This window comes from Electrona antarctica (assembly GCF_951216825.1).
Source record: "Electrona antarctica genome assembly, chromosome: 11".
In the NCBI taxonomy this organism is placed as follows: Eukaryota; Metazoa; Chordata; class Actinopteri; order Myctophiformes; family Myctophidae; genus Electrona; species Electrona antarctica.
Genome location: NC_136792.1, coordinates 31,678,896 through 31,701,918, shown reverse-complemented (window position 1 = coordinate 31,701,918; position 23,023 = coordinate 31,678,896). Strand labels below are relative to the sequence as shown.

The window sequence follows — 23,023 nt, the reverse complement described above, 5'->3', positions numbered from 1 at the left end:
CAAACTCTTCATAGACTCGACTAGTATAATTGTATCTTTAATCTTTATAGGTCTTCATGAAAAGAAAATGACTCGAGAGCTGCAGTTGATTCAGAATGTTTCTTGAGTCCTCACTGAAAAGATCCCCCCCAAGTTGAACTGGCAGGAAAAAGCATGCTCGCTCCATGGTTAAACCTTTAGGAAGACTTAGATAGGCATTAAGATTATAAAACATATTTTTGAGTGGTGTAAACCACTCCTACAACTGGCTTTGTTAGTCTGTCTGTCTGTCTGTCTGTCTGTCTGTGCTCAAAAAATGAGCACGGTTGCTATGGTCACCCAGTTCACACGGGTGTGATTTCATTACGTCAGACATTACGTCAGACCACAGCTGATCAGTCTATATAAGACCTTACACCACTCAGTTCACACGGGTGTGATTTTTTACATACATTTGCTAAAATGTGCAATATTGTTTTGCAAAGTTCTCAGATATTGCACTGTCCTGTCTGTCAAATAATTTTTGCATTTCTGATCTTGTGCTATGTTTATAACCATCCAGACCTCAGCTTTTTGTCCCCAGAGTCAAAACCAAATGAATAATAATAATTCACATGAGTGTGCATGCAAAGTAAACTGTCACAAAGACATAATCTCCGGCCTGATAAAACAGTGATACTGAAACCAGGGAAACAATGTGTGACTGGAGCAAGTGGAGTGGAAAATGTGAAAAAGTGGGGAGATGCATAAAGATGGAGCAGAAGATGAAAGACGGGTAGAGAAAGGGACAGGGGGAAGAGAAGGAGAAAATGAGGGCGAAGAGGACTGAGATATTGAGGAAAGCAGACAGACATAGAGAGAGAGAGAGAGAGAGAGAGGCTGTCATCTTGCTTCATGCCTGTTGTGTTGGGATATTAGGATTAGCAGTGATTCCCGAACCTGACTCCGCCAGATGGGGCAGAAGAGAGTACACTGGGTTCCCCCCTCCTGCTCCCATCTGGGAACTCTCAGGCAGACTTGATGCCCGGCCACAAAACGGCCTGGCCAATCAGCAGCAGCTAGAGGCGGGATAGCTGCTGCTGAGTGTACTCTCTGCTGCCCCATCTGGCGGAGTCAGGTTAGTGATTCCCAGCCTTTAGGCTGAATGCCAAAACACTAAAAATGTATTGACATTAATATTACAAAAAAATGTCATGTACCAAAAATATCATGGTACAGTATGTTCTATAAAAAATATATGTAAAGGGTATAATACGTTAGTTCTGGATTTGGAAGCCGATGCTTCCAATTGAAAACTACTGAGACTGGGTTGGATGACAATCATGACAGAGAGGTAAGTTGACCTCACAAAAAGAGAAAATAATTATAAAGGAAAGCAGAGCTGACCTGCATGCAAACGAGAATGAACAGTAGAGAAAATTGACTGACATAAAGATGAATAGGGATATACAGTACAGAGGAAAGGGAACAGGGCGGAAATAAAGTCAAAAGAAGAGCACATGTAGAGGAATCATAAGGGATTGAGATGAGGAAATTAAAGCACAAAGGAGCAGAAAACAATAAAGGAAATGCATACATTGAATAAATATAAAATAATATAACAAGACATAGAGTATCGTTTTCTTGTTTCTTGTTTTCACGGTATCTCAATTGCACGCCCTGTTCCTCTTTCCATCATTGTCCTTTATCGTTCCCCAGGGCCACTTGGGGATTTCCTTGAAGAGCAGGATACTCTTATCAGCTCCTTCCTGGAACACGGCCCTCCTCTCATTCTACTGGGTTGACTTCAACCTTTTTTTCTATTCTGTCCTCATTTGACCTCTCCATTATCTCCTTCTCCTCCTATAGTCCTATATAGTGGTGTAATCTACAGAGCCTGGTCCCCTCTAACCTGTCCGTTACTCCCCTTCATTTCTCCGACCACCACTCTGTAACATCCTCCATGTCTCCTTCCACTCTCCCACCTGCGCTAAACCTACTCAACTCGCCTTATACGCTCCCACTCTTTTAAATTATCCCTGATTCCTTCTTCTCTCTCAAATGACTCTGCAACCTCCTCCTTTCTCTTTACTATTTAATCTGCCTTCGCTCCTCCAAGCCGGCACGGCTGTGTCTGCCAGATCCTTGGTTATCTGAAACTCTCGGAGCTGAGTGAACATGCATGCTCAGAGCAGCTGAAAGGAAGTGGCATGAAACTGGCCAATCAGATGACTTCTCCCACTTTAATTCACAGCCCTCCGCCTCACATCTCATTATCCACTGCTACAGTGAGTCCTCTTTCTACTGATTTCAGTCCTCTCTGCCTCTAACCCAAGGATTCTCTTCTCCACCATCTCCTCCGTCCTTTATAGTAGAGGACCTGGCTAAGATATGTATGCACTTCATTTAGGAGATAATGTTCTTGGCTAATATGACCGCCGCGAACAACTTGGGAACTGTGAACAATTCTCTATCCGGGTCGAAATACCCGAAATTACCGCTAATTCAAACATGGCTCTATCTTCTAAACCGTTGGAGCTACAGATATTCTGAGGTGCTCAAAATGTTATTACCCCATCCCTCTCTTCTGAAGCTTTCATCGCCTACGATATGAAGCTCATCTGCCCGCCTGTTTTGCCTTTATCCTCTATATCATGTCATATACTGTACCACACCACCACGTCTTCTAGATCCTATCCCCACCACGATCTTCGAGACCATTACTCACAATGTCATTGTCATGCACCACCATAAACTCCGGCTGCATGTAATCTGCATTCAAGTTAGTTACTCCGTTACTCAGCTTCTCAAGAAACCCTACGATGTCAAGACCACTGGGCTGACACCCAGGAGTCAGCCCAGCTCCTAGTCCTAATCCAACAGTCTTGTCAAAACTTGACTATTGTAACTCCCTCCTTACTGGCTTACCGGCATGTGCACTTAAGCCCCTCCAACTGATGCAAAATGCTGCAGCCCGCTTGGTCTTCAACCAGCCAAAATTCTCACACGTCTCCCCCCTTCTCCGCTCCCTCCATTGGCTCCCGGTCGCTGCCCGCACAGAATAAAAACTCTGATGCTGGCATTCAAAGCAACCAAAGGCATGGCTCCCCCATATCTCACAAGTATGATCGTACCCTACAAACCCTCCCGCGCACTCAGATCAGCCAACGCAGGGACGCTGGAGGTACCTTCACTAAAAACGCTGGGACAACGCTCCACACGTCCCAAACTCTTCTCCCTTCTGGCTCCAAAACTATGGAATGCACTTCCCATCACAGTCAGAACTGCAGCCTCACTCCAAATCTTCCACCGTAGTCTGAAAACCCACCTCTTCAGACTCCACCATGGCCCGTAGCACTTGCCCTAGCCTCTTAGATAGCACATTATGTAGACTTAGATAGTATTTTAAACAGACTTATAGCTTGTTACGTAGACAGCTCTAGTATTGCATTTTATGTAGTCATAGCACTTTATAGTACACATGTATAATATATTATATAGTATAGTATGTATAGTTTACATAGATACTCCACTGTTACGTTCTTAGTTTACGCATGATTCATGATAACTACTTTTTTATATATGTGATGTATGCCATGCTTTTGTTATTGCTTAATGTAAGTCGCTCTGGATTAAGAGCGTCTGCTAAATGCCTAAATTGTAAAATTGTAAATTGTAAGACCACATACTGGTATCACTCCTGTATTTTCTAATAACTTTTGAGCAAGTAGTTTTTAACCAAATCTCGCTCCATGTATCAGATAATACTTTTGGATGCCAACCAGTCTGGATTCAAACCTGCCCCTTCCACTGAAACATGTTGCCCAAACTGGCTTCCAGTCCTTATCCTTATTGACCTACCTGCAACATTTGACACCCTGGACAATGCTCCAAATGTCCTAATCTTCTCCCTACTGCTACTACTACTTGGTAGGTTGGTCTCAGTTGGGCTTTCATAAGCCTGCTCCACACACTCCATCATGAAGCTGGTCAGCACCCTGCAGCTCACTGGTCTTCTCCATGTCCTATTTCAGTACCCTACATAGGATCACTGCTGGTTGAGAAGAGGTGCTGCCTGAAGGTCAAACAGTCCCTCTCTCTCTCTCTCTAAAACCCAGGCTGGAATCCCCATTAGGACATGACTGTTTGTGTGATTGGCTGAGCACGGAATGTGATGTATGATGCCCCTCACTTCACACGAGTGTGATTGTTGTGTTGACTATGGATCATGCCACTCACTCTGATCTTTCACGTTGTAAGTTACTCTGGATAAGAGCATCCGCACAGTAAATGCCTGTAAGTTACTCTGGATAAGAGCATCCGCACAGTAAATGCCTGAATAGTACATGTTTTAAGCCTTTAATTGTGCAGTGAGTGTGGGTGATTATAGCAGCTGAAAAAGGCCTCGCTCATCTGGTTAATCACATATGCACTCACACGCCTCTTGGACTGTGTGGAAAATAATGAATTTGTGCATGGCTTGCCTTGCGATGAGAACCATAATTCAGCCAAAGCATAGGTCACTCATTAGCTTCCTCATTTACGGGAAACCTTAGTTAAAATTCATCATCCCCATCATCCTCCTCATCTCCCTTTCTTCCAGCAACCCCCCCTCTCTCAGCTCTTTCTAATTCTCCCTGTCTCTCAATACCCTGTGCTATTTTTTTCAGCAGTGATGATGAGAATGGAAATGTCACACAAGAAAAAATTTGAGAACATCTGTTTCAACGCTGTCAATATTAAGAGCCAGATTCCCCTATTGCAAAGTTATTTGTGCTCATGTACGTTAATAGCCTGGTATGCCATAACAGCAAAACCAGGGAAGCTAGTTAGATGTTTTTTGTCAGCAGATAAGCAGTGACGTTAGCCTGGCTATAGTGACGTGGGTGCATCTCCTGATATACACACGATGAGCCGATGAGGCCATTAATATGATATTCATCATTCTATAAACTGAGAGTGTGTCTGTGTGATCTATAAATAATGAGAAACAGCACTGAACCGGGGGCAAATGGTAACATTCAAGGTTGATGATTAAATTGATATTTTTGATCTGTACAAAACAGAATACTGAACGATGTCATGAAACAGGGTGGGTACAACATTGCAGTAGGTGGGCTTAATATATTATGGTCAAAATGGGACGCCAGGTTGTATGAATTAGGAGGGAGAGCGAGTGCATTTTCCGGCAGCGGCATCAGCCGTGGAGTTTCCGCCAATTGCCGACAACACCGGCGGCAGTGTTTCTCGGCGACATCAGTCCGACACCCTACCCCAAACCCTAAACGAAAACGCGACGGAACGAATGTCGGACCAACGCACTGCCGCGGAAGCGAGTGTCATAATCCCCCCACCTTCCCCGGCATATGCTGCCCCTCCCCACGGCTGTTCGGGAGTTGCGGCGTCTGAACCGGCAGCCGTCGAATGGACCGACACTGCCGCGGAACGGAGTTGTCATAATCCCCCCACCTTCCCCGGCAGATGCTGCCCCTCCCCCCTCATTAAATAACAAAGAGCTTGTTATTAATGTAGTTAAATTAGAACTACATTTGATCCATTGGAACACAGTTATTTTTAACACTTTTGAACATGCAATGTTTAAGCCCGACAGCGATGCTTCTTATTAGCAAAAAAAGGACCAAGGTTCGAATCTGACCACCACCTTGTCTCGCATGCATCTCCTCTCTCTCTACCCTTGGTTTCATGCCTATACTCAGTACCCATCAGAAATAAAGCATAACAATTTAGGCATTTAGCAGATGCTCTTAATCCAGAGCGATTTACAGTAAGCAAGAACAAAAAACATGGTAATACATCAAATAGGCTACATAAAAACAGTGGACTATCTATATGAAACTATATGTGTATACAGTACACTATAGAGTGCTATGTCTACATAACAATACCAAGATGTGGTGCAGTTGAGATGCCTTTTATCGCTGGTACCTTGTAACCCTCAGCGTTGTGGTTTCGGCTGAAAGGGTAGAATGCCCCCACCTGCATCCAACGACGACACAACTCCTCATTGGTGTCATCAAAGAAACCACAGATGTCAGCTCCAATCTGCAAGAACAAAACAAGGAAAGCGGATTGAAGAAGCACGACAGGCTAACTTGACAAGCATATTTGGCCATATTCCCAGTCCAACAATCTTAACTGGAAATCCAACATAATACACGTCATCTTACATAATTACGACTCTTGGAGCAACAATGTTGCTTTTGGTTTTATTTATTTGTTGAGGGAGGGTTAGTGTAAACACAAACATTGTTTTGCTACCACCACCTATGTATGACTAGTTTGAGTGTTTGTGTAAACAGAAACATTGAAGACAAAAATTGTGATTGGCCAGAATGAGATGATGAATGATGATAAGTGCCCCTCACTTCACACAGGTGTGATTTTTGAGGGGCGCTAGCCCCTCCTATATTCAGCTTTTGCCCCCACACGTCTAAATATTTGCCATTGACAATGAAAGGAGAAACTAGAAAAAGTGCCGCTCAGGGCATACTGTAGGTCTCAACCAGGGCAGGTCAGGTTGTGGCCTCCTGGTGGCGCTATAATAGGCCAATGTGAAAAGGGTGACATTTGGGGCATTTTGTTGCAAAAATGTGTTTTGCAATCATCCACCTGTTGATGGCGCTATAACAGGCCAATGTGAAAAGGGTGGGATATATTCCTCAGCCCAGTAGGAAAGTCTGTGAAAGATTTCATGTAAATTGCACACTCCGTTCATGATTTGAGGCTTTTTGTTCAAAACGGGCCAATCCTGCAAATTCTGGGGCTGGGCGATGTGGACAAAATCAAATCATATTGTTAGCCGCCCTATAATAATATTTGTGGGATTGCATCGCAAATAAGGCTTATATAATTAAAACCAGGAAAAGACAACATGCTCATGCATCACGATATTATGTTATAAAAATATATAGTTTTATAGTCTACAATGACATTGCAATCATTTTGATATGTTGCCCAGCCCTAGTACTTTCTAATGTCACTTCCCTGTGACAGCAAGCATGCTGTAAAATGATGGCAGGTGCGAGTTACGTTTATCTTTTACAATGGTTTTCCTATTTTCAGTTCAAATAACTCAGGCTTTATTGGCAGACAGTACAGTAGCTGTGGACAGTGGTCTTTATTCCCATAAATTGCAACATGGAGTGGAGGAGACAGTCAATGGGCCTTTTCACAGAGGCTGCTTGGTATTGTTTACTACCAGCCACATTTTACAACAGACTCAATTGGAGAGAATCGATCCAAATACCATTTCTCCCTTACTCTCTGTGCATTTGTATGCTGCGTGTGCGTGTATATGTGTGTCCAGTAGGCTATGAATGGCTTTTACAAGACCCCCCAGTGATCATTGCTGGCTGTGTGCGTGCGTGCGTGCGTGCGTGCGTGCGTGTGTGCGTGTGTGCGTGCGACATAGTGCATGTGAAGCCCCCTGTCGCTTTCTTACCTCTGTTTGCACCCAACGTTTTGGCAGATTTGCCTGTATACAAGGACTGCATCAAATGGGTATCGCCACACTGCATGTGGGTATGAGTGTGTGTGCACTGTGCATGTGTTAGTGTGTGTATGTGTGACATCTTTTAACAGCCATTTTTACAGATCTCATTGTATTCATATTACTGTACGTCTAGCCTGCCTTGGTTTCCACACCACTTCTTTTTTTTATGTTTTTTTTGCGGCTTTCGCCTTTATTTTATATTTTTTAAAGAGGGACAGACAGTACAGGCTGACAGGAAATGGGGGAGAGAGATGGGGGAGTGACATGCAGTAAAGGCCGTCGGGATCGGGAGTCGAACCCGCCACACCACTTCTATCAAAGGCCGGATCATTTGTCACATATTAAAACAAGAACACATTGCATTAATTTTGAAAAGTAGTATTCAATGCATTTTATTAATCTTTCATTCATTCCTTCCTTGCTCCAGAATTGTGAGACGTGCTGTGCTCGTGTCCCAATTCTGTCCCTGTTTTGTTATGTCCCCGGGTCCTCGGCAGATTTAAGAAATGTTCCCATTGTGTTACAATTATAGCGACCACACCACGTCTGCCCCAATTCTTCATTTATACTAGTTTAGGTACCCGTTCTTTTTTTCATTAACCCGTTATGCAATGACTAGCACCATTCAGGTGAATTATTATTGAACACTTTTTTTGCCTTCATATGATTGGACAATATATGGTACGTCACAATCTGTATTATACTGTATTGCCTATAAACACACTCCCCAGGATTGCGTTGTCAATGCCTATGTTCAAATTCAGATCAATGGGCTATATGCACAGTTGCACACATAATAACTCTTCCTACTTCCGGGTTGCTTCCCTACTTCCTTCACCCTCCAGGTGTTACCGCTGATACTAATGAAGGCTCAAGTTCTTTCCAAAATGGCGTGTGTACTGTGTACTGAGCCCATTGCGCCAGCCACTGAGGAGAATGGGGCAATGTCGTTGCGCAATGTCTGATGACATCTCTCTCCCCCTGCCACAGGGGCACACCCCTTATGCGATGCTCAGCCAATCACGTCACAGACTGATACAGCCAGACAATCTCGATGCAATCTCTAGAATTATTAGTTATTATATATAATAACTAATATATATAACTAATATATATATATATATATCTCAGTGGATCAGTGTGTGTGCTGTTGACTAATGTTAACTAACATAACTAAACCATATGATAGCTAAGGAACCTCTTGGACTTCGTAAACAAATGGAAACATGTTGAGCTAATGCAACCCTGCTGAAATAATAGAAATATGTATAACATTGATTCCCATTCAGTGACTTGAGTCACCCTGCATTGTAGAACTGAACTCTGGCTTTGCAATTTAGTTCAGATACCCTATAAAGAAAATCAATGCAAACGCAAAATGCAACATGGGCTGCACTAAAAACCTAATGAAAACAGCACTGGACAATATTTTCCTCCCTGATAGCTAATGCAATTTATTCCTCCAGCTTGTAGCTCCATATATATTTTTGCTACTTACTCTTTTATGGTCAGACTAGGTTGTATGTGATATTTTAAAGCAATCGATGATTAGGTATGGCTTGAATATGAATGTCTTGTAAGTTTGCCAGGGGATTATAAAAGCTGTGCACCACTGAAGTATTGCATACCATCAATCTACGTACACTTTCTGCAGAGGGAACTAAGGGTATTTCACCTGGGGCTACGTGGCCAAGTATCTTTTTCCGATGAATCTACAACTGAGCTGAAATATATGAACTAATAATATGAGCAAAAAATCCTGTTTTAGTGATACTATAAACATAGAATAAATATTTCATCATCCATTTAGGAGGTAAATCCAAAGCGGCTGCCATTGAAAATTGTAAACTCACATAGGGAACCCCAAACAGGCCAAACTCTAGCATGCCCGGAATGGCCCACTTGATGTCATTCCAGTTGGCAGCATTGTCTCCCAGCCAGTGACCAGCATATTTGCCCACGCCAGGGAAAGAAGATCGTGTCAGCATCAGGGTGCGGTTCTCACCAAACACCCGCTGCAGAGCCCTGCGGAAGAGGAGGGAGATGTAAAGAGGGAATGAGCAAGAAAAAAAAATCAGAGACAGAATCAGGAGATGCAGAGAGAGAGAGAGAGAGAGAGAGAGAGAGAGAGATCAGATGGGGACAAGGTTTACTGTACATTATTATTCTATTTGATGAGGAAGATCGAAGCATCATTGATTACCATGACAATACAAAGCCCTGATGATGTTTACAATATGTGTCTCCTGCCAATAATACATTTTAATAGTAGACGGAGGAGGGGAAAATGGAAGGAATGAAGAAAGAGACAAAGAAAGATGAGCTAGCTTTAAAAGCTGAAAGAAGGAGTCAGCAAACCTAGGCCCCTGAGGTCTTGTGAATCCTCTTCACCATCAGTGAGCGTGCGTGCATGTGCATTTTTATTTTATTTATATCTACTTTATATTATACTTTACTCAATACCTTTTTCCTTATTTTTGTCTTATTTCTTATCTAAGTGTGTTTGTGGTGCACAACTGGTGTGGGTTCCTGCATGCATGCTTCTGGGTATGTGCATGTGCCACTGTGTGCATAATGGCATCCACTTGTGACAGCGGTTTTGTAGAGAAATACCTCAGGGGCAGCTGTCATTGTAGCAGGGGCCTGGGGCCTCCGTTTTGATACTCTAGACAGCTAGTGTGTGTTTTGCAGACACCAAACCTCACATTATGATGGACCAAACTGCATGGCATGATGGCAGAGAATGATAAAAAGGCAGCGATTTGTGATTGAAACAGAAACAACATGGGAATCCCCGCCAGTATTAAATCATGAGGCCTTTCATAAAAAGCTGCTCAGTGAATGATAATATCTGATTGATTGTTGTACAGCTGTGAATGCTTCTGCTTGAGCTAGAAGTGGTTCAGAAAGCATACAAAAAAGGTTAACAATAATCTGTAATGAGGTGTCTGGTAGTGTACATTTCATGTATGAAAGCATCCCCCCTGTGCAAATTTGCAAAACATTGTATTTTGTGTGTGTCTGCATAGCAAAACTATTGAAACAGCAAGCTGTTGTGTAGACTTTTCTCCCTTTGAGAATCCCCAACTGTGCCTTCCAAGAACCTTTTCCTCTCATGTCTTTTTCATTTGAGAGTTACGATATTGAGGGGGCAGAAAACAGCCTGCATGGTCACGTGGTTCATGTACTCGCGCAAGCAAGCCGTAAACTTCGGTTGTCCCCATTCAATAGACTAGACTTGTACGTGCCCGTCACAGTCGGCCACGGGCCTACTTGGGAACGATGCAACTTGGGAACCTAATGATATACGTTGTCATAGCACCCGTCAGCCGGTGTCCCATATGGAGAACTGTGTATGTGCCTGTGTGTGTGAAGACTGCAAACTGAAAAGTGTATTTGGCAATCAATTCGGCCCACTGGCAGAGCCTGATTGGTTGAGCCTCAATTAGCTGAGGCAGAGGCTGTAAATTGCACAGGTGAAAGGAGTTTGCCTCATTAGGCCCACTGGCAGAGCCTGGCCCAGGTGAAAGGAGTTGGCCTCATTTAGGCCCACTGGCAGAGCCTGAGCAGAGCCTTTTGTGGTGGTTCTGGAGAACCGTGGATCCGACCGACACACACACACACACACACACACACACACACACACACACACACACACACACACACACACACACACACACACACACACACACACACACACACACACACACAGTGATGTATGATGATAAGAGCGCCACTCACCCACAGGTGTGATTTTTAGTTTAGGTTTAATTTCTTGGGTGGTTATTGAGGGGCGGGTTTAATGTTTGTTTTTAGTTTGTCTTAAAAACACCATTGACAATGAAGGGAAAATTTACATCATCTTGTCCCTAACACAAACATTAAATGCCATTAACAATAAAGATAATTTAATGTTTGTTTTGTCACCGTTTGTTTTACATCACCATTACATCACCTAATCATAGGAACATGAGTTAGACTTTATATTAGCGCCCCTCACTTCACAAGGGTGTGATTTGTTTTTAAATATATTTTTTGCAGCATTCTTTCCTGCCTGCTTATACCACATTGATGCTGCTGTGATCCTTACATGCTGCAGTAGGCTAATATCCATACTATTAGCATTAGCAATGTTACTGTGCATTAGAATTCTGTCCGGCAAGGCCAACTTTGATCTTCCATGGAATTAGTATCCATTCCCAGATGTAGGAATCCCATTTAATGATGAGTATCTATAGATTCATGGGTATGACTTGAATCCAACTCCACATAGGTAATGCGTCACACTGATGCATCATGCATAGATTGGTAAAAGGCTCTTAAGCTATTTCAGCCTAGAGGACACAGATGAGACATTTATTCTCTCACAGACTGGGACCCAGACGTATTTAAACACAGTACTTTGACCATGAGCGCTGTTACGGACCACAGTCCTGTTGGTTATTTGATTATATTTGTTTAAGTATAATTATTATTTATGGTGACTATTAAACTGGGATAATAATTATAAGTTGGAAATATATTATGTTCTATGGCATGTTACAAGTTGTGTTTCTTCTGTTCCCTGATTATGAATGAGTTGGAAAAGATGCAACTGTTGGCTGCAGTACTCAAATTAATGAATACAGACATGGCTGTGAGTGCCCCTCCCTTCCTTATTGGCTCTCCCCGACAACACCAGTTTCCTGTTGGCTGAGCACTCTTCCTGTCAGTTGAACTTGGACTTCACCGGGGGGACGACAGCATATTTCGCAGCAGAGACTTGATCCCTCTAGTCCTCCGCTCGTTTGCCTGCCTTTTCGTTCTGTTTGTTTTGTTATTTATAAGTTCTTTGTTCCGTTCAGTAGTAGGCTAAGTCATGCCTTAGTTATATTTTGTTTTGTTTGTTTCCCAGCTATTTAAGTTAAAGCCTTCAGCCCTCTTCAGTTATTTAACTTAAAAGCCTCAGTTCATTCATATATATAAATTGTTATTCTTATTATCTTTGTAAACTACTATTTTCAAATATAAAGCCCGGTTCCTACTCCCACCATGTAGGGGTGCCAGGTATTTTTCTTTTCCCTGATATATTGTACTTTTTGGTTAGTTAGGTTAGTTAGGGATTTAGAATTGTATTTTTGTTTAACTCTTTGTTAGGGCCTTAGTTGTGAGTAAACTTTTGATTTCCAGTTAGAATCGTTTTCTTAGTGTATAACCTGCACCTTGAAGCCAATACTATACAGTTTGTGAACCAAAGAACAAGAATATGTAAACGTTGTCTCTGCTAACGAATAAAAAGAGCTACAACAATAAACTAAAGTTATTTTTCAACCCTGTCTCCTCCTGAATTATCTTATGTACACCCTAGATGAAGGTGCATAACAAGCGCACTCATTATCAGTCTGCTATAACCATCTTGACGGTCCTATAGGCCATATTCAAAGAAAAACAGTATTGGTGATTCTGCACAATAAACGTTAGTTAATTTATGTATGTATGTATTTTGTTTTATTATTATTATTATAATTGTTTGTATGCTTTAGATTCTAAAGCACTTTTTACTTCTCCAGAACCACAAATAAATTAAATTATTAAGCTTAGAAAGTAATTTCTTTGTGGTTCTGGGGAAGTAAATAGCGCTGCAATAGTCCTGGCCAAGCCGTTTCTATAAGTGACCCATGGAACCACTCACTGTTCAGTAGCCAGCACCATGGAGTATCCATAGAGGCTGTGGACATCGTAGTGGTTCCCCCAGGTCTGCTTGGCATCCATACACAGAGTTTTACTGTACAGCACCTCATCCAGAACCACTGTGGGAGGAGACAGCGGGAGACAGGGGCAAGGGAAGGTCAGGCCAAAAGGATGGTGTGAGGTTGGAGGAATAGGAGAAAGGGGTAAAAAGGTAAGAGAGTGACATACAGTAGGAGGGACAAGCAGGATGAAGGAAAGAGGGACATAAAAGGGAGGAAGGTGAAATAAAACAGAGGGTGACAAGTGAAGGCAGAAAATGAGGCAAGGAAGAGAGTCATAAAAATGGAGTCAGGGGAGCATGCCTTCTGCAGTTATGATCATCCTGTCTGACACACAGAATAAAAGACATGGCGAACAGTCATTATCACAATTTTACACCGGGGACTCACTACTTCAAATGAGGTTTCCTCGGATCCTGAACGGATTTCCTTGGCTACTGTGGCTAATCTGTCAAAATCTACCTCGCTTCTCCATGGCAGCATCGATGCCGACAGGATTCTTTTTTTCACCCTTTGCACTGCGGATTTTTAAAAGTGCTGCAGCAAGACGGTAACAGAAAATAGCATCCCCTGCAGTCAAAACACCACAAGCTTAGTCATGGGTCCTATTTTAATCTTGCTACAACATGACTCTTGGCCCTAATCCCAACCCTCTATTTTGAAGAGAAAGCAGAAATTAAGAAAGAAAGAAAGAAAGAAAGAAAGAAAGAAAGCTGTTTAAGACTTAACGGTTATTGCGGAAGAAGACTTAAGAAGCATAAGATATTATTGCAGTTCTATATAAGATGTGGCAGATGTGGTCTTACTGGGTGTGTAGGGAGGGTAGTTGAGGCTATTATCATCGCAGCCCTTCGTTGATCCTTTCTTGAAGTTAGCCACCTCGTTCATGTCCTGCAAACAATACGTGGTATTGTAAAGCCCTAACCACACCAAAGGGTCAAGGCGGTTTTAGCGTTGTCCCTGCGGTGTGATATGTCTTGTTGCACGTTGAGCCACGTTGAGCCACGTTGACCCTAATGATTCAACGTATGGAATTCAATGGCCCAAACCACACCAAAGGGTCAAGACTGTTTTAGTGTTAACTCCTTGCAACCGTTTGGACCGAAGGAGTTGCATGGTGACCCTTTGGTGTGATTAGGGCTTAAAAGTTTAACCGCTTTCACCATGGTGTCCTCATTTTGCCTATATTATAGGCAAAGAAAAACTTGTTTTTGCACGCACGCACGCACGCACGCACGCACGCACGCACGCACGCACGCACGCACGCACGCACGCACACACACACACACACACACACACACACACACACACACACACACACACACACACACACACACACACACACACACACACACTCTGTATTGTGTCTTCTACTACAAAAGTAAGTGCGCTCCCATCCAGCAAAAACAAATAAATAAATATGTGCATGATAATGACCTACAGACCAAGAAGTAACTTCTGCATGTTGCAGTGAATAGCTCACTGGATGGGGAATGGGCCAAATGCTCTCCTTTCTTTCAGCAAATAAATCGTCCTCACCATAATGAGGAGTTTTACATAATAATGAACCATTATGAAGAAAGAGCATACACTGCCAGCTTACTGGTCTTTATCACAGCACGCGTGTGTTATAAGAGCTCACATGCCAGCTCAGGAGATAATGCAATGGCATACAGTTACACATGGATGAATTCACACTGAGGATTTTTACTGTGTATTAAAGATGGAGTGCAGTGATTTTTGTACTTTTTCTGTTTTCTATGTGTCTATGGAGTTAACATTAGTCTTTTTTTTTTAAATGTTATCCCACGATTTTGCAACCCATTTATTCACCCAGTGTCAATTATCTAATAATGTAATCCTGGGCCTTGGGTATGGGCACTGATGACGAGGAGGAGAGAACACGCCCCCAGCGCCCACAGCGTCTACAGCGGGAATCGAACCCAGGACGTTCTAGCACTACCGACTGTGCCGTGCCACCATGCCCAAAGTTAACATTACTCGAATAGACCTCCAGGTGTGGTTATAATATTAAAATGTGTCTTTCCTGTGTATTTTAAGGTTTCTTCCTGAAAGCTGAAAGCCTTTGAGTTAAAAGGCCCAATCGAAATACACCACTTTAGTGATATCATAACCCTAACCCCGCCCCCGTTATTATCATACAACAGCTGTGGGCGAGGCTTAAGTTTAGGTGGGTGATTTGGGGATCGTTTACATGAAAAGGTTTGAGAACCACTGCTACACAATATGTGCAATAAACCCAAAGCCACGTTAGTGATGCCATTTAGAGGTGACTTACGATCCAGAGGGCATCGTGCTTGACCTCGTTGTAGAATCTGTCATACTCATCAGCCCACCAATCTATACAGTTAGGATTGGTGTAGTCTGGAAATACTGTCTCCCCAGGCCAGACCTGAGAGAGAGAGAGAGAGAGAGAGAGAGAGAGAGAGAGAGAGAGAGAGAGAGAGAGAGAGAGAGCAATAGAGACAGACAGAGATGAGCAGATAGGATATGACAGGAAAAGACAACGTGACACAGAGAGAGGCAGAGCCAGAGTAGGAGGAGGGGAGACGGAGAGAGAGAGCAATGGCGTCTGTTAATGCATGTGCACATTTATCTTCTGATCATTAATATTAGTTGGGAAACTGAAACATAATATATAATATAATGAACAAGCCCTATCCTATTTACCATACTATAGCCCCAATTCTAACCTTTAACATATTAGCTTGTCTGCATTTGTCACATTCACTATGTTGCCATCTGCCTAAACCCTGTTTCTGTGGTAATATCCAGAAAGCCAAATACTGTATACAACATTATCATTGTAGCCTATTTCATGATACAGGATCTGTCATATTTTTGACATATAGGTGCATATAGGTGCTTTTGACACCAATAACGATTTGGTACATAAATTCACACAAACACAAGTGATTGATTACGTGCTTTTATTTTAAGATGCACCTGTGATTATTTTACATTTGATTTAGTCATTATGAATAATAAACAGTACAAATGTAACAGTGTGATGTAGTAGTGTAATAAAACGTTAGGAGAAACAAAGAAAAAAACAAAAGAGTACATTAAAACAACAGTACAGCAAAACAAAGAGTACATTTACGGTATTTTATTTTGTGTACAAAGCCTTCACCAATGATCAAAAACATAATATAGGCTACTGGAGATCAAAATCGTTACATTAGTAGTACAACCAAAGTCTCGCCCCAAACGAAAAGAGTAAAAATGTTTGAATGTTAATAATACAAATGATTGGGGTGCCTGCTGGCTGAGTGGTCCAGGCGCATGCCACATATAGGCTCTGGCATGACAGCGTGTCGCGTGTTCGAGTCCCGTTCATGACGACCTTTGCTGCATGTCTCTCCCCTTCCCTCTCTCCCTCTTTCCTGTCTATCTTCACTTGAAACTATCAATAAAAGGCAGAAAAGCCTAAAACAAATCTTAAAAAAGAAATAATAATACAAATGATTGATATGATTCACCGGTCGAGTATCCAGGAACCAGGTCTCTAAGACACAGCTCCCATCCACTCCCATCTTAAGAGCTATTTCCAAAATGCTCCCTTCATGTATGGGGCCAGTGCATAGGGAGAAGTTTCACTCAGAACGGGTTATTCTGGTTGCCATTTTACCTTGCAGTGCGTTGACTGTCGGCGATATCAAATAATTAAATACACGCTGTATGGTTTCTTTGATTTGGGTGTCACTGTCAGCTGACAAAATAACATAACCTTCAGCAACATTCCCAAACACATGTATGCTCTACTCTCTACCTGTCCTCAAACGAGCATGACAGTGTAATCAAAATAATAATGGTCAGATCGCATACAGACAGATTATTTATTTACTGCGGAGAGAACACATGTTTGACTGATCACTCGTGGTGTTTTCCCCTCTCCCTGGTTCCATACGGATATGTCCACATGTCTTCTCGTCAAGTAAGATGAACATTGAGAACTTTTTTGACGTGAGGGGAGGGGAGGCGGCTATCAGATCAGAACACCCGAACATTTCGCGAATAATAATAATACCACCATCGATCCAGAGCCATAGAGTAGAAGAGTTGTGACATGTCAAAGATAGTAGAGAGATGGAAGATGGTGTACTGCAGTGACAGTGTACATACCAGCGTCACTGACAAGCAAACTTACGAACTACAGACTGGCAGCCAAGTAGCCTAGCATCCTACTAGCCTACATGTAGGCTACAAGATGGCGCCCAAATAAGCCAAAATCCTACCGAACGCGTCACTATATGCTCCCCCCCTATATCGTTCAACTTCCTCTGTGACTTTTCGCGAACGTGCGGCGAACGGCTCTGTGATTATCAACGGTCGGGCATGCGATCGTAGTGGAGATGAATATTCTGTGACTACTTAACACACCAATTGCGGGAGAAGGATTTCTACGTGGTTCAAATCCCAACGGTCCGATGCGGGAAAGGGATTTCTACGTTTACCGCATGTTTTTATTGATTACTTTCAATCATCTTTCTACACACCCGGGCACTTTACCAACTAGCATTGGATGATAGCACAACACTCCGATCACGTGATCCCCCAAAAAAAGAAAAAAATGCCTCTCCCCCTCCCTTCCTGAAAACAGGATGGCAGGCAACCCCCGTATTGTCACGTAATGGCTGCTCGGAGACTTGCATGCAACTCCGGGCAAAAGAAAGGCTTCATACCAAGCTGATCATGTCGGTGCAACAGGGTGCACCCGGGGTGCACCTCTTCTTGTTTCTCTCTCAGCAATCACTGTGTTAAAATGTAAGGATGCTGCTCAACCAAGTCAGCCTTCAAGATATCTAGAGCTATATTTTTTGGAATGCGCCCATGGTGTGATTAAGTGCTACAGGGCTAGTGCGAACTGCCGAAACAATGCTATAGGAATGTCAGAGGAACAGCTCAAATACTGAGAATGGAGATGAGATGAGATGAGAATGGAGATGACGGGCGGGATTGTGGAGGACGAAGAAAGGGGAAGGAGAGACGGGCCACAAGAGAGAAATCAATAATGCAATAGAAATCTCCAGACACGACTGTGTGTTAGAAGTTGTCCTTAATGACATACATTGAGAGCGATGATTAATCCACTGAGAAAGGCAGAGATCACTGTGCGTGCGTGCGTGCGTGCGTGCGTGCGTGCGTGCGTGCGTGCGTGTGTGTGCGTGCGTGCGTCTGTGCGTGTGTGCGCCTATGCGAGTCCAACAGCATAACAATCTCACAATCCAGTGTGTAAAAGACAGCTTGTACATTCACCACAATACACAATGCATTTTACAGCCCACATTGTAGACACGGCTTGAATCATGCCCCACCCCCCCCCCCCCCCCCCCACACACACACACACACACACACACTCTTATGAAAGGTGGACAGAAACCGAAGGTCAGAGTATTGATTGAACCCAGTTGTCCCCATCTGTCTTATCAGGTGGGTCCTTCCTTTAACCCACTGCCAACCGGAACAGAAGATGCAGCTCACACGCGTAAGTTCACAGTACTCTCCTCTCCAGTGTTGGACAAGTTACTATACAATTAGTTTGTAGTTACTGCTTTCAAAAAGTATTTTTTTACTTTAGTCACTGCAATATTAAAGTATTTCTTTATTTACTTACCCATTTAGATCGAGAAAATCGAGTGTCTGGACATGGAGGGGGGACTTTATGCACGCATGGCATGCTGATAGGCAATGAAAGAAATATGTTCCACTTCCACTCACAATTTAGGTGGCATTTTCCTTAATTTCCCTACTCAAGAAATACAACCTTGATCCCTCTGTGCTGGGTATACAGACCTATTTCTAATCTACTCTTTCTGGGCAATTGAATGTGTTTCTACAGAACAATAAAGTGCATAACAAATTCAAATCTGGCTTCAGAAAAGGACACAGCACTGAAACAGCTCTTGTAAAAGTAATTCATGATGTCCGCCAAAGAACTCTTTCTGGGCAAGTAAGAACATATCTTTCATCAATTGAATGTGTTTCTACAGAACAATAAAGTGCATAACAAATTCAAATCTGGCTTCAGAAAAGGACACAGCACTGAAACAGCTCTTGTAAAAGTAATTCATGATGTCCGCCAAAGAATAAAATGTGTCAATTCTCCTACTCCTTGATTTAAAGGCTGGATTTTGATACAGTTGTCATTCAATTTGAATGCAATGTCTGGATACTGGATAGGTGTGTCAGGCACGGCATCGTCTCGGTTTTCCTCCTATACCTAGTCTCGCGTAGCCAGCCAATGCTATATAGAGTCTGGGACTATAGCCCCATGAGCTGAGTAACGGAGTTTTCTGCTAAGCAACAAGCTATATATGCTTAGATGTTTTCTATTTATATTTGGATAACTGTGCGCGACTGTAAAGACGAAACGGAAGTGGCGAGGAGGCTCCACTTCCGCTGTATCCGGATACTCATGAGACCTTTTTTGTTGGCCCAGACTGTATGATGAAGCGTTTGGAAATCGTGGAGGCAACAGTCTGGTAACGCGAGACTACTCCTATACCTAACAGGAATAAGCTATTTTGTCAATCTAGCTGACTTTGATTGAGACAAACATGCCATCTGTTAACAGAACAGATTCCACAGGGCTCAATTATTGGTCCTATATTGTTCTCCCTGTACTGCCACTGGGAAAACTTTAGCACTCAGCGAGTGAATTTCCATTTCTATGCTGATGATACCCATGCAGCTATATCTTTCTGTAGCTCCAGACGACCTGTGTGCTCTTGACCCGTTGATCAAATGCTGGATGAGTGAGAACTTTCTTAAGCCAAGTGAGGATAAGACAGAAGTTCTCATAATTGGTTCTAGAGCAGAGAAAATCAATAATAAATACTTAAATAGACTCGGTAACCTGACTGTAGAAAGAAACATTACATTAAAGAACCTGGGGGTTATTATTGATTCTGAATTGAATTTTAATACACACATTAATCATGCTACCAACCAAGACTTGCCTTCTTTCATCTTAGAAACACTGCACAAATTAGAGCCTATATCTGTCGTTAGATGATGCAAAAATGTTGATCCACGCTTCTGTTTTCTCTCGACTTGATTACTGCAATGCACTTTTGCTGGCCTTCCAAATAAAACAACTGACACAGACTACAACTTGTTCAAAATGCGGCAGCCAGAGTTTTAACTATAGAGAACATAATATATTCACTCTTTCTTTTAGTTGAGTTTTGAAATATCTCACTGTTTTGCCTCTGTGGAATCTGGGAACGTTCCCAGATTATTGTAGAATCTACAATATGTCATGTTCTTGGACAAATGTAGCTCTTGTGTATTTACATACAGTATAGACCTGGCTATTTCAGTGACTCTCAGCTGTTGTAACCTACCCTGTAGGTCCTACAGGGTGTCGGCCTGAGTCCCTCTTCTCAGGGGACCCCTAGGGTGATGGCTATAATAGGCAATTCACACAGAGGGACTGAATCCGTTTCATTGGAACCGTTTCCGAATACGGTTGCCTGGTCCCCGATGGCCATGATTCACATTGCCTGAGATTCAACAGCGCACCCGGGTACACTTGCATAACACACTTTGATCCTCCAGATGGCGGTGTGCTTGATGGCTGGCGCGCACGGACACTGACCATCAACTCTGCGACATTGTCTCCAATAAATCCAGACACACTGCATTGCATTGCCTCTTTTGGCTCTTTGCCGTTATACTACTTCACTGTCAGCCTGCCTGCTATTCACTGTGTCAGTCAGTTCTGTACTCCAGTGTCGTGTTGATATTAGTTTGCTATGGATTCTACTTTAGCATTATTATTATTTTGTTTTACTTTGGAAATTATGCCAAGCAAAGCCCAAGAGCCACGTGTAATCCAAGATCAGCGCGTACTGCGGTGCTGCGCGTATAGCAGATTCAACAGGAGACGGGCGGCGTTGAGAAATGCGCTGGTGTTATGTGTCGTGCAGCGTCTGTGTTTTTTTGTTGTTGACGATTGGCTCGTTGACTAGAGATCATGTCACGTTCTAAAAAAAACAGTCCACTTCTTTCTTTAGGTACGCATGCATTCACATTGGAACGATCCGTATCTGAATACACTTCAACGGTCCAGAGACCCGCCCCCCATGCGGTCTTGGGGACGGTTGGCGCTCCGCTCCCGGGAACGGTACGCATCATTCACACTACCACAACATCTGCCAAGTGGTCTCGAGTGCGCACCCGGGACCATAGTGTGAATCGCCCCTAGTGCCTTTTGTTCTGAGTTCTGAGCTCTTTCCTGTGACTCAGGACATCACACGCTCTTATGAAAGGTGGACAGAAACCGAAGGTCAGAGTATTGATTGAACCCAGTTGTCCCCATCTGTCTTATCAGGTGGGTCCTTCCTTTAACCCACTGCCAACCGGAACAGAAGATGCAGCTCACACGCGTAAGTTCACAGTACTCTCCTCTCCAGTGTTGGACAAGTTACAGAGTTACTATACAATTAGTTTTTGTAGTTACTGCTTTCAAAAAGTATTTTCTTACTTTAGTCACTGCAATATTCAAGTATTTCTTTATTTACTTACCCATTTAGATCGAGAAAATCGAGTGTCTGGACATGGAGGGGGAACTTTATGCACGCATGGCATGCTGATAGGCAATGAAATAAATATGTTCCACTTCCACTCACAATTTAGGTGGCATTTTCCTTAATTTCCCTACTCAAGAAATACAACCTTGACCCCTCTGTGCTGGGTATACAGACCTATTTCTAATCTACTCTTTCTGGGCAAGTAAGAACATATATTTCATCAATTGAATGTGTTTCTACAGAACAATAAAGTGCATAACAAATTCAAATCTGGCTTCAGAAAAGGACACAGCACTGAAACAGCTCTTGTAAAAGTAATTAATGATGTCCGCCAAAGAATAAAATGTGTCAGTTCTCCTACTCCTGGAGGCCAACTTTTGAAAAACACATTTCTTTGATATTACTCCTCCAGATTCTGTCCAAAAATCCTGTAAATCGTTACACACTATCTAGTCATGTGTTCAATCCGGATCTGTCCAATATTTCATATTCCATCCTAATTGGCTAACATTGGCTCACATTGCTTCAAAGTTTGCAGGATTGGCCCGTTCTGAACAAAAAGCCTCAAATCATGAACGCAGCGTGCAATTTACGTGACATCTTTCACTGACTTTCCTACTAGGCTGTGGAATATATCCCACCCTTTTCACATTGGCCTGTTATAGCGCCACCAACAGGTGGATTTTTGCAAAACACATTTTTGGAACAAAATGCCTCAAATCATCCAATTGCCATCCAAGGCGTAAGAAGAAATTACACCCTTTTCACATTGGCCTATTATAGTGCCACCAGGAGGCCACAATCTGACCTGCCCTGGTGGAGACCTGTGCCCCGAGGTGCACTTCTAGTTCAGTATCTAGTTTAAGTGTTGTTTTGTTTTTACTAGTACAGTTATTTTATGCTTATTGCTCTGTAAAGCACTTGCATCGCAACTAGGAAGGGTATGGCCTGGTCAGCCTGCAATGACATGCATAAGATCTGGTCATCCCAGCTTAGTAAGATGTTAAAAGTAAATATATTTAGGACGACTGTTGAGCCGATTCTACTCTATGGCTCCGAGACATGGACACTTTCAAAGAAACAAGAGAATCGGTTGGATGGCACTTACACAAGTTATTTTTGAGTGTATGATGCAAACGGCACACAATAGTATCCAAGTGGCACCTCAGTGCGGCTGAAGAGTTTTTGTGTAACACTGCGTGTCGGCACTTGAATTGAGATTGTACATCCTCTATCATCAGTAACAGGTGGTTGATAGCGTCTAT

At 42.8% G+C, this 23,023-nt stretch overlaps 1 protein-coding gene across 1 annotated transcript in view; it reads right to left on the bottom strand.

Annotated features, from left to right (window-relative positions):
* The window catches only part of si (sucrase-isomaltase), a gene marked incomplete at both ends in the record, with an annotated part of 125,140 nt that overhangs the window by 72,187 nt on the left and 29,930 nt on the right, over positions 1-23,023 (bottom strand). Inside the window, 5 exons of the mRNA XM_079513813.1 lie at positions 5,905-6,021; positions 9,325-9,496; positions 13,143-13,260; positions 14,007-14,091; positions 15,500-15,613. Coding sequence (XP_079369939.1) covers positions 5,905-6,021; positions 9,325-9,496; positions 13,143-13,260; positions 14,007-14,091; positions 15,500-15,613 — 606 coding nt within the window. The remainder of the gene's footprint in view (positions 1-5,904; positions 6,022-9,324; positions 9,497-13,142; positions 13,261-14,006; positions 14,092-15,499; positions 15,614-23,023) is intronic.